The sequence below is a fragment of the Sturnira hondurensis genome, unplaced genomic scaffold (genome assembly GCF_014824575.4).
Source record: "Sturnira hondurensis isolate 20B ecotype Veracruz unplaced genomic scaffold, ASM1482457v3 Scaffold0018728, whole genome shotgun sequence".
NCBI classification, from domain to species: domain Eukaryota; kingdom Metazoa; phylum Chordata; class Mammalia; order Chiroptera; family Phyllostomidae; genus Sturnira; species Sturnira hondurensis.
In genome coordinates this window covers 5,059,860-5,074,411 of record NW_028091359.1, presented here as the reverse complement: position 1 = coordinate 5,074,411, position 14,552 = coordinate 5,059,860, and the positions used below count along the sequence as shown (strand labels likewise).

The 14,552-nt window shown below is 37.7% G+C and overlaps 1 protein-coding gene across 6 annotated transcripts in view; it reads right to left on the bottom strand.

Moving 5' to 3' along the window:
* The window catches only part of TLK2 (tousled like kinase 2), a 123,139-nt gene that overhangs the window by 78,463 nt on the left and 30,124 nt on the right, over positions 1-14,552 (bottom strand). For 5 of the 6 annotated variants that reach the window (XM_037070362.1, XM_037070361.1, XM_037070356.1 and 2 more), the window contains exons 3-6: positions 5,358-5,429; positions 4,539-4,608; positions 3,198-3,241; positions 2,409-2,504 (exon numbers count right to left, since the gene is read on the bottom strand). In XM_037070362.1, the coding sequence (XP_036926257.1) occupies positions 2,409-2,504; positions 3,198-3,241; positions 4,539-4,608; positions 5,358-5,429 (282 nt within the window). The remainder of the gene's footprint in view (positions 1-2,408; positions 2,505-3,197; positions 3,242-4,538; positions 4,609-5,357; positions 5,430-14,552) is intronic. The other variant, XM_037070358.1, reaches the window with a different exon arrangement.

The window sequence follows — 14,552 nt, the reverse complement described above, 5'->3', positions numbered from 1 at the left end:
AGTGCAAGGAAGAAAAAAACTGGAACCCAAACCAACGGTTTGGACCAAAAGGAAGAAATAAACATTCAACCAGAAAAGAATGAAGAAACGAGAATTCAGAAAAATGAGAAGGCTTAAGAACCTCTGCGATAACTTTTAACATTCCAACATCCAAATCACATGGGTGGGAGGAGAGGAAGGACAAGAAATGGAAAACTTATTTGAAAACATAATAAAGAAGACCTTCCCCAATCTGGCAAAGGAAATACACTTCCAGGAAGTCCAGGAAGCTCAGAGTCTCTCAAACAAGTTGGACACAAGGAGGAACATACCACATCATAATTACTTCACCAAAGATTAAAGATAAGGAATCTTAAAAGCAGCCAGAGAAAAGTAGACAGTTACCCACAAAGGAGTTCCCACAAGATTTATCAGCTGATTTCTCAAAAGAAACCTTGCAGGCAAGAAAGGGCAGGAAAAAAGTATTCAAAGTCATGAAAAGCAAGGACCTACATCCAAGATTGCTCTATCCAGCCAGCAAGGCTTTCATTTAGAATGGAAGGACAGATAAAGTGCTTCCCAGATAAGGTCAAGTTAAAGTAGTTCATCATCACCAAGCCCTTATGATATGAAATGTTAAAAGTACTTATCTGAGAAAAAGAAGTTGATCAAAAATGTGAATAGTAAAGTAACAACAAACTCACAACTATCAACAACCAAACCTAAAACAAACAAACAAACAAAACTAAGCAAACAACTAGAACAGCAACAGATTCAAAGAAACAGAGATCAGTTGGAGGGTTACTGGGGGGAGGTGGAAGAATGGGGCAAAAGCTACAAGGAATAAGAAGCATAACTGGTAGGCACACAATAGACAGGGGGAGAGTAAGAATAGTATAGGAAATGAAGAAGCCAAAGAACTTGTATGTACTGACCCATGGACATGAACTAAGGAGGGGGAATGATGGTGGGAGGTGGGGTACAGGGCGAAGGAGAGAAAAATGGGACAATTATAATAGCATAATCAATAAAATACATTAAAAAATAAAGTAAAACTTAAGAAAAATAAAGACACAGCTCCCTAAATAGCTATCTAGCAAACCTCAACCTAACCAAGCAGATCTACACATCAAACATCTCTAACATTTTAAAATATGGCAAGATGCTTTGGCCGGATAGCTCAGTTGGTTAGAGCATTGCCCTGATACGCCAAGGTTGCAGGTTCAATCTCCAGTCAGGGCACAAACAAGAATCAATGAATGAATGAATGAATAAGTAGAACAACAAGTCAATGTGTCTGTTTGTCTTGCCTGTCTCTCCCTCACACAAATCCATGTAAAAAATTAAAAATAAGTAAAATATGGCAAGAATGACAAAATAATGACAAAAATTTTCAAGTTGAATACATTTTCATAACCGCTTTAATAAGTATAATCACCCTAATGAATGCATGGTTTTATGAGATCTAGAGGGAGAAGCAGCACATTTTAAAATACTTCATAATACAGAAAACAAAATCACTTAGGAATAAAGTGACATTAACCAACTCTGCTAAGGCAGAGAAAAACAATTTTCCTAAGCAGAGACCTAGAATGGAAACCCCTGATCTTAGAGAGACCACTTGTCCCCCAAGACTTCAGTTATCAGTGGACATAACACACTCTTTTGAATAAAGACGTCTTGTATGGTACCAATAAATTATCCAAAGTCACGCAAACAAATTAACACAAAATCCTACATTAGCAAGTTCAGAGATTCTCCATCTTAGCATCAGTTACATTTTAGACCGGATAATTCTTTGCTGTGGGGACCTATCCTATGTACTACAGGAGATTTTCCAGCATCCCTGGCCTGTGCCAACTAGATGCCAATGGTACCAACCCCCTGCCCCCAGTTGTAACTAAAAATGTCCCTAACATGGCCAAATGTCCCCTGTGGAGCAAAACTAACCCAGGGTTGAGAAACAATAACTTAGCTATAATGTCTTTAAGTCCTTCAGATCTCACTTATAGGAAGAAAACAAACCTACATCAAACTTGTACATGTAAAGCATTAGCTTCTCTACTATGTCAGTGATTAAACATTAAAAATAATTCAAATGCCAGGAGCTGACCCAATGTTTTTTTTTTAATTTACTTATAGAGACATATAAATTTGGCAAGGAAAAAAACTGCTGTTTGTGTAAGAACACTGAACTGTGGGGTTAGAGGCAATTTTTTATACTGAGAGAATAGGGTTTGCTCTTGTAAAGAGTTGATTTATTGATACAGATTTGAAGCTACATGAGTGATTCAGAGGTAGTGTAATTAACTCTTCTCCTTAATGCCTCATCCCTCTTGAGTGATTAATGGAAGAGAAACTTTGCTTGAGTGTTCCTGGGTTTCTTGTCTCCTGCAACAGGTGTCAAATTTCTCCAGGTGAATGCTTACCGGTAAGGGATTGGATAAGGAATGTTGCGGTGAGGATCGTGCAACTGGTGGAACACTTCTGCCAGGGCTGGTTCCTGGCCCGCTTCCCCCAGCAAACTGGCCAACAGGGAAAAATGGATATGAATAATTCAAAACAGTACTATGCTTCAGATAAGGAGAGTAAAAGATTAATACACAAACAGGTCTTAATTATATATGGCCCCTTTAAGTCAATACATCTTATTCGAGAAAGAAAACACCATGAAGTCAAATTCTGCTACCTTTTTGATAAGATTTTTAAGAAGGAACTCCAGCAGAAATGTACCAAGATATAAAGGAAACATAACTAGCAATGGTTTTGAGAAACAGAAGAGAAGAATGTTTTCCCTTCTTGTCTCATAATACATGAAGCAGGAACACAGTGGCACAGTAGATGTTAGTGTCTTCTTTAGTAACCACTGACGATTGGTCAGTAGCTCACTACATGCTCCACTGGACTAAGGAGAAGAATCCAAGTTACTCAACTTCAATCTTTGTAAAACACGAAACCTAGTATGGCCGAGAGAAAAATCACCTCATTTGTGAATTTTTATATCATCACAGACAAGACACATCATGTACAAATTTAAATCTATAAAGTGAGCGGCAGTTTCTTCTTATAGAGAGAAATAGGGCAGCATTAGACTCATGATGATGGGGAGGGGAGGAAAGCACAGTGAAGGCAAAAACACTGCTTTCTAAAGCCTTAGATGAATGCAAAAATTTAGGTTTAAAAAAAATTATAGATTTTTCCCCCAAAATGTAACTTACCTCAAAGTAATCACTAATTTTATGTCCCCTAGGAGTGCCTTTCCCTGAAAATGAAACCAAAGTAAGTATAGTTTTTCCCACAACACACATGTAAACCATCAATCACTAAAATATAAAATGTATTCAATAACTGCATACATTGTTATCAATTCAAGGGCCATTTTACTTTTAACAAATGAGCCGAACACCTTTATCATAGGAACAGAGGATTTCCTCCCCATGAGGTAAGACTAAACAAACAGTGAAAGACTATTTCACAGTCTGCTTCCCTTTAAGACTTGTTCATCTTTCATTATAAATATACTTTTATGACACAAATGTAAATCAAAATAAAAGTAATCTACAATCCATACCCCCGACTATGAGAACAAAGACTTCAAAACAAACGCATCAAAAGTAAAAGGCTGCCCTGGCTGGTATGGCTCAGTGGAATGAGTGCCAACCTGCAAATCAAAAGGTCACTAGTTAGATTCCTAGTCAGGGCACACACCTGAGTTGAGGGCCAGGTCCCTAGCTGGGAGCATGTCAGAGGCAACCATTTGATGGTTCTCTCCCTCTCTTTTTCCCTCCCTTCCCCTCTCTCTAAAAATAAAAGAAATCTTTTTTTAAAATGAAGTAAAAGGTTTATGCTATTTCACAAAAAAACTTTTATGATCTTATCACTTTGGGAGAATTCTCTCCCACCCAAAATTATAGATTAAAAAAAAAAAAAACAAGAAAAAGTGAAAAAGACTGGCACTTTCATTTCATGGGGGTGGGCAAACCATTTATTCTTTCTTTAATTATATAAAGATATTTGGCATTAGAACTGTCATATCTATAGATTTATTCCACTGGGCACCAATGTCCTACTAAATAATTGACATGGAAAAAGGGTAGGTGGAAAGGCCAGCCAGGTAAATAAAACCACTTCTGGTCACCTATTATTAACAAATCACTGATCTAATGCAAGACATAGTTAAAGCTCCAGTGTAACCTCTCTTCTATACAATACATGCTTGGGTCTTGACCCACACAGCTGAAGTACTAACAAGTATTAAAATTCAACGGCACCTAAGCTAATTCAGCTACAACTGCAAATTTCACAAGAAAAACCTGTGGCAAGAAGACCATTAACTTACAACAGGAAAAACAAGAGTCCCCAAAGAACTGACACTGTTTTATCAAGTGTATATCAAGTGGCAAGTCTATAATAAACATCCTGATATTCCCTTAAGGTACATACATCTCCTTTGTTAGGAAGGAATCTCTGTATACAAACCAATTATCCAGTATGACTTGGAAAATTCTATCTAAGTACACACAAATTTAGTAATTTTATTCATACGAAATTATTACTACCTTGGCTAGTTTCATATGGTTCAGCTTTTCTTTTCCGGTTTCGCTGGTCATTCTGCTTTTTCTCAGGAGTCTATTAAATGCCATATAAATAAATCACAATTAGCATTTTGTCAAAATTTTCACATTATAAAAATTAGAGAATATGTACAAAATATCAAATTTATAAGGCAATTTAACCGGTACAGACAAGTCCTAAATCAGTGTCGTGTTCTTAGAGCAAGGTCTGGAATCAAATCATCTATCAACTTTTTGGCAAACTGCTTAAAATATCACAGCTTCCATTTACTTAGCTATAAATCGGGGTTGCTACAAAGCCTAAGTAAGATTATAAAGCATAAATATAGTACAAATATCTAGCATACAGGAGGCTTGCAGAAATCCAATTCTTTTTTCCAAAAAGCAAAGATCTGTATAATCAATCAACTGGCTCTAATTTACTGAAGGTTTTTTGAAGTGCAAAACAGGTGGTTGCAGATTTGGACCCATATCCATGCAGGTGGGTTTTTTGCCTAAAAAAACTTTCAAATTCTATTAGTAAAGTTGGCAAGCTACACTGGTACACTGACCCACACAGCTAAAGTACTAACAAGTATTAAAATTCAACGGCACCTAAGCTAATTCAGCTACAACTGCAAATTTCACCCTTTAGTGATGACGACAAAGCAAAAATTAAAAAAATAAATAAACTAAACAAACAAAGACACACAAAGCACACAACTCAAAGAGCACGGACCCTAATAGCAACCCTGGAGTAACACTTTTATCCCAAACTGAAAGTGTAGGAACATGAAAAGTCTTATAATGCGTGTGGATTCTTACCTCTACTTCTTTATCACTCAAAGACCCCACGCTGCACAAGCTCTGGTTTGAAGACTCGCTATTGAGTGGCCCCTGGAAAAACAAAAAAAAGAAAATAAAAGAAACTAATTTAAGATAACAGCAAAACTGAGGAAGAAACTTGTTAATTTTGATGTATAAGTTACCTGACTTAGAAGCCAAAAGGTAACTGCAATGTCTCCAAGCCAATTTGAAAAGAAATCAACTACTGTACCTTCATGTTAAAATTCTCTTGCTATTATTTTCATTTCCTTTACAAAAGTCTGTACTCATGTGCAGATTTTCCCTTCTACAGTACATGTAGTGAATTCATTCTTTAAGAAAAATGGCAGGAGAAATAATTCTCTGGGCCTCTTGTATGTTTAAAATGAAAAAAGAGGCTTTATTTACATAGAATTCTACAGTAATTTAAATTGAGTATTTCTACACATAAACTTTAAAAATATTTTGCGAATTATCTTTATTGTAACCATTATGAAGCATTTTCCCCCTTGAATAGAAATAAAACCATGTACTGTATTTTAACTATCCACTTTACCCACCAAATATCCCTTGCTTTCAAAAAGGAAATGACAAGCACTGGCTGATGTGGTTCAATGGACTAAGCGCCAGCCAGTGAACCAAAGGTCAATGCACATGCCTGGGTTGCAGGCCAGCTCCCCAGTAGGGGGTGTGTAAGGGGCAACCCACACACTGATGTTTCTCTCCCTCTCTCTCTAAAAGTAATTAATAAAATCTTTTATAAAAGGGGGGAAACAACAAGTTAAATGCAGGTAAGAGAGAACTGAAGAAACTATTCTTATTAGCAATTACTAATAATGAAATAAATTTTTTAAATTTTTTTTCAATTTCCTCCATTCTGGTTTGATAGCATTTCTTCTTCTTCTTTTTTATTTATTTATTTATCTTTAGAGGGGAAGGAGAGAGGGAGAGAAACATCAGTGTATGGTTGCCTTTCGTGCATCCCCTGCTGGGAGTTGGCCTACAGGGAACCTGCCTGCAACCCAGGTATGTGCCCTGACTGGGAATCGAACCACGATTCTCTGGTTCGCAGGCCCACGCGCAATCCACTAAGCTACACCAGCCAGGGCTTATAGCATTTCTTCTTAATAGGAGACATGAAAATAGTAGTTAAGAATGTCTGCATTCTATCTGAAACCTTCCCTCATTATGTAACTTCTTTCTCAAGCATAGGGATTTTCCTCCTCTTTGAAACCGCTTTTATTTTTTTAATTATTTTTCAAGTACAGTTTTCTGTCTATTACTCCCATCCCATCCCACCCCTCTAATGAAATAAATTATAACGTGAATAGAACTGTGGTGTACACTGCAGTGTTTGAAATCTCAATCAAAGCAGCACAAACATCCTTGTGGTTCCCTGGGTATGTGTCTAACCAAAAGAAAGATCTGTCCTTTTCTGAAGTACAGCATTCCAAATTATTATAAAATAGTTAGATAAAATTTCATTAGCAAGGATAAATGACATATATTCCCTATTCTAAAACAGCTTCCTGTCCAGTAAGGATGCTAACCAAAGAATTTTTAGGCAAACTGAATGCTATTTTTCAAAAATGTCACTATCATTTTTTTTAAAAGGCAGAAATAAAGTAACTAAATTAAAGAAGGATTAAAAAGGCATGACTAAATTCAATGTATGATCCTGATACAACCCTGAATATCAAAACGAAGCAAAATCAAACAGCTATAAAGGACACTGGAACAAAGGCAGAAACTGAGTATGTACTAAATACTAAATCAGTTATTTTGAATGAGTATGTCACAAGAATCTTTAAAACATGCAATACCTGACTATTTTGTCAGAGGCACTAATCTCTTTTTCCTTAGATTGTCAAATAAAAAAATGGTAACAGCCCTGACTGGTGTGGCTCAGTGGGTTGGGTGTTGTCCTGCAAACCAAAAGGTTGTAGGTTCGATTCCTGGCACAAGGCACGTGCCTCCACTGCAGGCCAAGCTCCCACGGGAGTGTGCAAGAGGTAACCAATTGATGTTTATCTCCCTCTCTTTCTCCCTTCTCCTCTAAAACTAAATAAATAAAACAAACAAAATACAATAGCCAAGGCACCAATAGCCATCCAGCATGAATGAATAAAAAATTTTACGTCTTTTTTTGGTCAAATCAGAAAAAAATTTATCTTTTAGTGTGCCACAAAATTTTAGTAATTAGTTTAATGTGTGCCTTGAGATGAAAAAGATTGGAAATTACTGCATTAAATAATCAAGTCCTTTCTACAAACTGGCCTATATTATCAATTCCTCAATTGTAAATATACCTATTTGTTACATCTTTTTACTAAGGTGCTTTGTAAGTTTTCTATGTATTCATATTCGGTTTTGAAAGACTCCTCCACATTTTAGGTGTTAAGGAACAGTGTTAAATGGTTGCCTCTGCCAGTACCCCATAACACTCATCAGTTTCAAACACATTAACACATTAGTTTTCCTACCAGAATTACCACAAAAGGTTGGAATTTCCACTTCTTGCAGGTGGACTTTTAACAGCCACAATCCCAAATTTCACAATCCCAAGGCTCACTTCCTCCCTATGTCCTGCACTGGTGAGCAATTTTACTAACTAGTCCCAGTTCACATACAAGCTTAACCCTTCTTAATTCCCAGCTTTACACGGTTCCAGTTCTAGCCTTTGGCCTCAACTACTATCCCTAGGGGTAAATTAAACCCCAAGGCAAAAAAGCTAATAGGCCACCAAGGTTTAACTTCCATTCACCACTGGAACATCTTCATATATTCAAAGCTATCTATAGTAACTGAGATTCAATTTTTCCTATTTTCTTGATACTGATGACATTCAGAAATTATAAAATTTTCACATTAGCCAGTCACTTTACCAAATTGTTATTCTTTCTAATTACCTCTGTTTCTTCCTTTTGATTCAAGTTGTCTGGATGTAAAGTCAGAGCATTTATAAATAGTAAGTTTCTTTCTTCCTTTCCACAATTTACATCTCTTTATTTGTTTCACATTATATATTTTTTAAGATTTTATTTATTCATCTTTAGAGAGGAAAGGAAGGAGAGAAGGAGAGAAATATCAATGTACGGTTGCCTCTCATGAGTCCCCTGCTGGGAACTGGCCTGCAACCCAGGCATGTGCCCTGACTGGGAATGGAACCTCGATCCTGTGGTTCGCAGGCCCGAGCTCAATCCACTGAGCTACACCAGCCAGGGCTGTTTTACATTTTACTGCATTGAATAAAACATAAATAATCATTATGAAGAATATTGTGGGTTTTTCCTTTTTCTTTTTCGAGGTGCTTTACCAATAAAAATGCTGAATAGAGCACGGCCTGTGAACCAAAGGGTCATTGGTTTAATTCCCAGTCAGGGCACACGCCTGTGTTGCAGGCCAGGTCCCCAGTACAGGGGATGTGAGAGGCAACCATACACTGATGTTTCTCTCCCTTTCTCCTTCTCTTCTCCTCTCTCTAAAAATAAATAAAATAAATTCTTTTTTAAAAAAGGACTTCAAATAGCCAAAACAATCTTGTAAAAGAACAAAGTTGGAGATCTCCCACTTTGATTTCAAAACTTACTACACAGCTAGTGATCAAAAAAGTATGGCACTGATATTAAAAACAGACAAATGGAACAGAATCAAGAGCCCAGAAATAAACACCCACACATATAGTCAAGTGATTTTCTTTTCCATTTTTATTGCCCCTCCCCATCCCTCAGTTTTAGTGAGCTATAACTGACATACAGCTCTGTATAAGTTTGTATTGCCATATAATGACATGATATAAAATGACTTTTGACAAGGGTGCCATGACCATTCAATGAGGAAATGCTGTTGGGAAGAAATGGGTATCTGCATGCAAAAGAATGAAGTGGGGCTCTTACCTTACACCATATATAACAATTAACTCGAAATGGATGACACTCAAAACATACTCCTCAAACCAAAAATAGATAAACTGGACAACACCACACTGAAAACCCCTGGGCACCAAAAGACATCATCAAGAGAGTGAAAGGACAACCCATGGAATGGGTGAAAATATCTGCGAATCATATACCTTAGGGTAAGAGGTTACTATTTAAAATACAGAGAGAATTCCTACCATCAACAAAATCAAAACAAGCATACCAATTTAAAAACAGACAAAAGACTTAAATAGACATTTCTTTAAAGATATCCAAATGGCCAAAAAGTACATGAAACGATGTTACACCACTAATTAAAGATATGCAAATCAAAATCATAATGAGCCTGGCTGGTGGGGCTCAGTGGATTGAGTGCGGGCCTGCGAACCAGATGATCGTGGTTCAATTCCCAGTCAGGGCACATGCCTGGGTTGCAGGCCAGGTCCTGGCAGGGGACGCACGAGAGGCAACCATTCATTGATGTTTGTCTCCCTCTCTCCTTCCCTTCCCCTCTGAAGATAAATAAATAAAATCTTTAAAAAAAATCACAATGAGACATCACTTCATGTCACACTCATTAGGATGGCTACTATGAAATAAAACATAAAATAATAAATGCTGACAAGAATGTAGAGAAAATTGGAACCCATATGTATTGCTGGTTGTAATATAAAATGCAGGAGCCACATGGAAAACAGTATGGCGGTTCCTCAAGAAATTAAAAACAGACTTCTGGCCAAGATGGAAGCGTAGGTAGAAACACTGTACCTCCTCGCACAACCAAATTTAAAAACAACAAAGATTTAGAAACAAAGACACAACCAAAACAGACTGAAAATTGAACTGTACCGAGGTCCGACAACAACAATGAACCATTCATCCACACCGGCAAGAGGGGCAGAGTCAGTGGCCAGGGAAGAGGAGTCGCAGCAGGGAAAAGAGGCAGCTGCTGGAGCAACCCAGGGGCTCAGGCGGTGGTTGGCAGATCCCAGGCACAGGGTGGCAACAGGCAGACCCAGTGAGGGCACAAGGCAGCTGGCTGACCGTGGTAACACATTCACGTGCAGATAAACCAGGTGAAAAAACGAACAGTGAGACAGACCATGCAACACAGTGCCCCAGCGCTGGGAAATAAAGCCTAAAAGCACCGATTGAAAACACTTTTGGGGATTGAGGTGCCAGGAGAGGCTCCCAGCCTCACAGGAGAGTTCGTTGGATAGACCCACAGGGTCCTAGAACATACAGAAGCCCACTCACCTGGGAACCAGCACCAGAAGGGCCCAATTTGCTTATGGGAAGCAGCAGAGGAGACCGCATTCCGAGAGTGAGCCCAACAAACACCATTTCTCCTTCTCTGATCCTGCCCCCACATACAGCGTCACAACCCAGCAACTGGGTTGCCCAGCCCCAGCAAACACCTAAGCTTTTGCCCCTCATATGTAATAGCTGCAAACAGACCAAACATTATGGCTCAGCAGAAGAACAACTAAAAGCCCCAGAGCCAATACTTCTAAGCAACAAAGAGATAGCCAACCTATCAAATGCACAATTAAAAACACTGATGATCAGGATGCTCACAGAACTAGTTGATTTTAGTTGCAAATTAGGTGAAAAAATGAAGGCTATACTAAGTGAAATGAAGCAAAATGCACAAGGAACCAACAGTGATGGAAAGGAAACTGGGGCTCAAATCAAGGGAGTGGACCAGAAGGAAGAAAGAAACATCCAACCAGAAAAGAATGAAGAAACAAGAATTCAAAACAATGAGGAGAGGCTTAGAAACCTCCAGGACATCTATAAATGTTCCAACATCCAAATTATAGGGGTACCAGAAGGAGAAGAGGAAGAGCAACAAGTAGAAAACTTACTTGAACAAATAATAAAGGAGAACTTTCCCAATCTGGCAAAGGAAATACACTCCTAAGAAGTCCAGGAAGCTCAGAGAGTCCCAAAGAAGTTGGACCCAAGGAGGAACACACCAAAGCACATCATAATTACATTCGCCAAGATTAAAATGAAGGAGAGAATCCTAGAAGCAGCAAGAGATAAGGGGACAGTCACCTACAAAGGAGTGCCCATCAGACTGTAAGCAGATTTCTCAAGAGACCTTACAGGCAAGAAGGGGCTGCAAAGAAGTATTCCAAGTCATGAAATCCAAAGACCTACATCCAAGATTGCTCTATCCAGCAAAGCTTCCATTTAGAATGGAAAGACACATAAAGTGCTTCTCAGATAAGATCAAATTCAAGGAGTTCATCATCACCAAGCCCTTATTATATGAAATGTTAAAGGGACTTATCCAAGAAAAAGAAGATAAAAAATATAAACAGTGAAAGGACAACAAGCTCACAGTTATTAACAACCACACCTAAAACTAAAGCAAACCAAGAGGACAGCTAGATCAGGAGTGAAACCATAGAAATGGAGATCACATGGAGGGTTAGCAACAGGGGAGTGGGAGGAGGAGAAGGGGGGAGAAGGTACAGAGAATAAGTAGCATAGACAGTAGGTAGAAAATAGATAGGGGGGAGGGCAAGAATAGTATGGGAAATATAGAATCTAAAGAACTTGAGACACGCGGACATAAACTAAAGGGGGGAATGGTGGGGGAGGGGTGTGCAGGGTGGAGGGGAATGAAAGGGGGGAATAGAACAACTGTAATGGCATAATCAATAAAATATATTTTTAAAAAATTAAAAAGAGAATGAGTATATGATACAGTAACTCCATTTTTGGGTATACTATATTCAAAAGAATTAAAAACATGGTCTCAAAAAAGAGATACCATATTTTTGGGACTGTACAATGCACCCCGCCCGCCAATCCCTTCCATTTGGGAGGAATGCTGCTATCAAGTTCTGTTTACATTTACACTGGTAAAATGTGTTATTTATGTTATTAAATATTTCATCACATTTTTTGCTTCAAAATTTTTTCCACTATTTTCCTCATATAAAACCTAGGTGCATCTTATGGTCTGAAAAATACGCTATTTGCAAACCTATGTTTGTAGGATTATTATCATAAAAGCCAAGAATGTGCGAACCAGAGGATTGTGGTTCAATTCCCAGTCAGGGCACGTGCCTGGGTTGCAGGCCAGTTCCCAGCAAGGGACTCACAAAAGGCAACAATACATTGATACTTCTCTCCTTCCCTTCCTCTCTAAAGATAAATAAATAAAATCTTTTTTTAAAAATTTAATAAATAAAAACCTCATCATGATTAAAAACTTTGCCCTGGCTGGTATGGCTTAGTGGATTGAGTGCTGGCCTGAAAACTGGGGGGTCGCTGGTTTGATTCTTGGTCAGGGCACATGCTTGGGTTTTGGGCCAGGTCCCCAATATGGGGTTCAGAGGAGGCAACCACACATTGATGTTTCTCAAAAAAAAAAAAAGATTAAAAACCTTTACTCATCCAAATACCCTGTAAATAGCATGAAGAGAAAAATCATAGACTGGAAGTAATATCTGCAAATCACATATCTAACAAAGGACTTGACATTAGACTATATAAAGAACTCAAAAATCAACATTTTTAACCAAATTAGAAAATGGCAAAAGACATGAACAAGCACTTCACTGAAGAAAATATAAAGATGGCTATTAAGCACAAGAAAAGATATTCAATGTCATTAGCCAGCCATGAGGGAAATACAAATTGAAAGTACAATAAGATTTCATTACATACCTATAAGACTCTAAAACAAGTAATAGTAAAGACACTAAATGCTGGCAAGTATGCGGGAAGACTGAATCAACTCACACTTTACCACGAAACTGTAAAAGGCACAGACCATTTGCAAAACCATTGACAGATTCTATTAAAACTATACACTCAACATAACACTCAACATACCAATTGTACTAATGAACAGCTATGTTCATTAGGTGTTCACTCAAAATACACTCAACATAACAATTGTACTAATGAACACCTATGTTCCAGAGAAATAATGTACACACAAAAACATGTACATAAATGTTCATAGCAGCTTTATTCATAATGGCCAAAAACTGGAAACAAATGTCCTTCGATGTGAATGAATGGTTCAACAAACTGTGGTATATCCATATTATGGAATACTATTCAAAAATAAAAAAGATGCCCTGGCTGGTGTAGCTCAGTGGATTGAGCATGGGCCTGCGAACCAAAAGATTGTGGTGATTCCTAGTCAGGGCACATGCCTGGGTTGCAAGCCAGTTCCCAGCAGGTGACGCAAAAGAGGCAACCATACATTGATGTTTCTTTCCCTCTCTCCTTCCCTTCCCCTCTAAAGATAAATAAATAAATAAATAAATAAATAAATAAATAAATAAATAAATAAATAATCTTTATGAAAAACTGAGCTATTTACATATACAGTAACAACTTGGATGGGCTTCAAGGAAATAACACTAAGAAAAAAAGCCAATCTCAAAAGGTTGGTTTAATATATTCATTCATTTTAAGTATATGTTCTTTTTTTTAATTAAATTTTTTTTTTTTTAAAAAAGGAGGACTGTTGGACATACAAAGCATTTTTCAGAAGCTGCTCTCCTCCTTCTGCTCTCACTGGCACTGAGTAAGCCCTCTTGCTGTCAACTCACTATATGTTCTTAAAACAATGAATTTATAGAGAAAGAAAACAAATTATGGTTGTCCGGAGTCAGGGTTTTAAGGGAGAGGGCTACAAAGAAGTAGCAGGAGAGAACCTTGTGGTGATGAAGCTATTTTACATCGTGACTGTGGTAGTGGTTACAAGAAGCAAAACAAGTGATAAAATTGCATAGAAGTATGAACATATACATACACACATATGATGCATGTATCACATGCAATCTGAATGAGTTCCATGGATTCTACAAGTGTCAGTTTCCTCACTTTATTGGGTTAACCAAAAAGTTGGTTTGGCATTTTTTGTAAACTGGCTCTAATAGTGCTTCATTGTCTGACTTCACTAGAAACAATTTTGTTGGACTGTATTGTCGCAGCTGTCATATTAGCATGCATTTAAAAAATACTTATCAAAATTGGTGAGTTTTTGTGTAGCTATTTTCATAGTGAAGATAGAAGAAAATAAGCAACATTTTTGGCATATCATGCTAAAATTTGAAGAAATTTTTATATCAAGAAAGGTAAAAATGCAACCGAAATACAAAAAAAGATCTGTGCAGTGTATGGAGAAGGTGCTGTGGCTGACCAAATGTGTCAAGAGTGGTTTGCAAAGTTTCATGCTGGTGATTTCTTGCTGGACGAGATGCTTCACGGTCAGGTAAACCAATTGAGGTTGATAGTG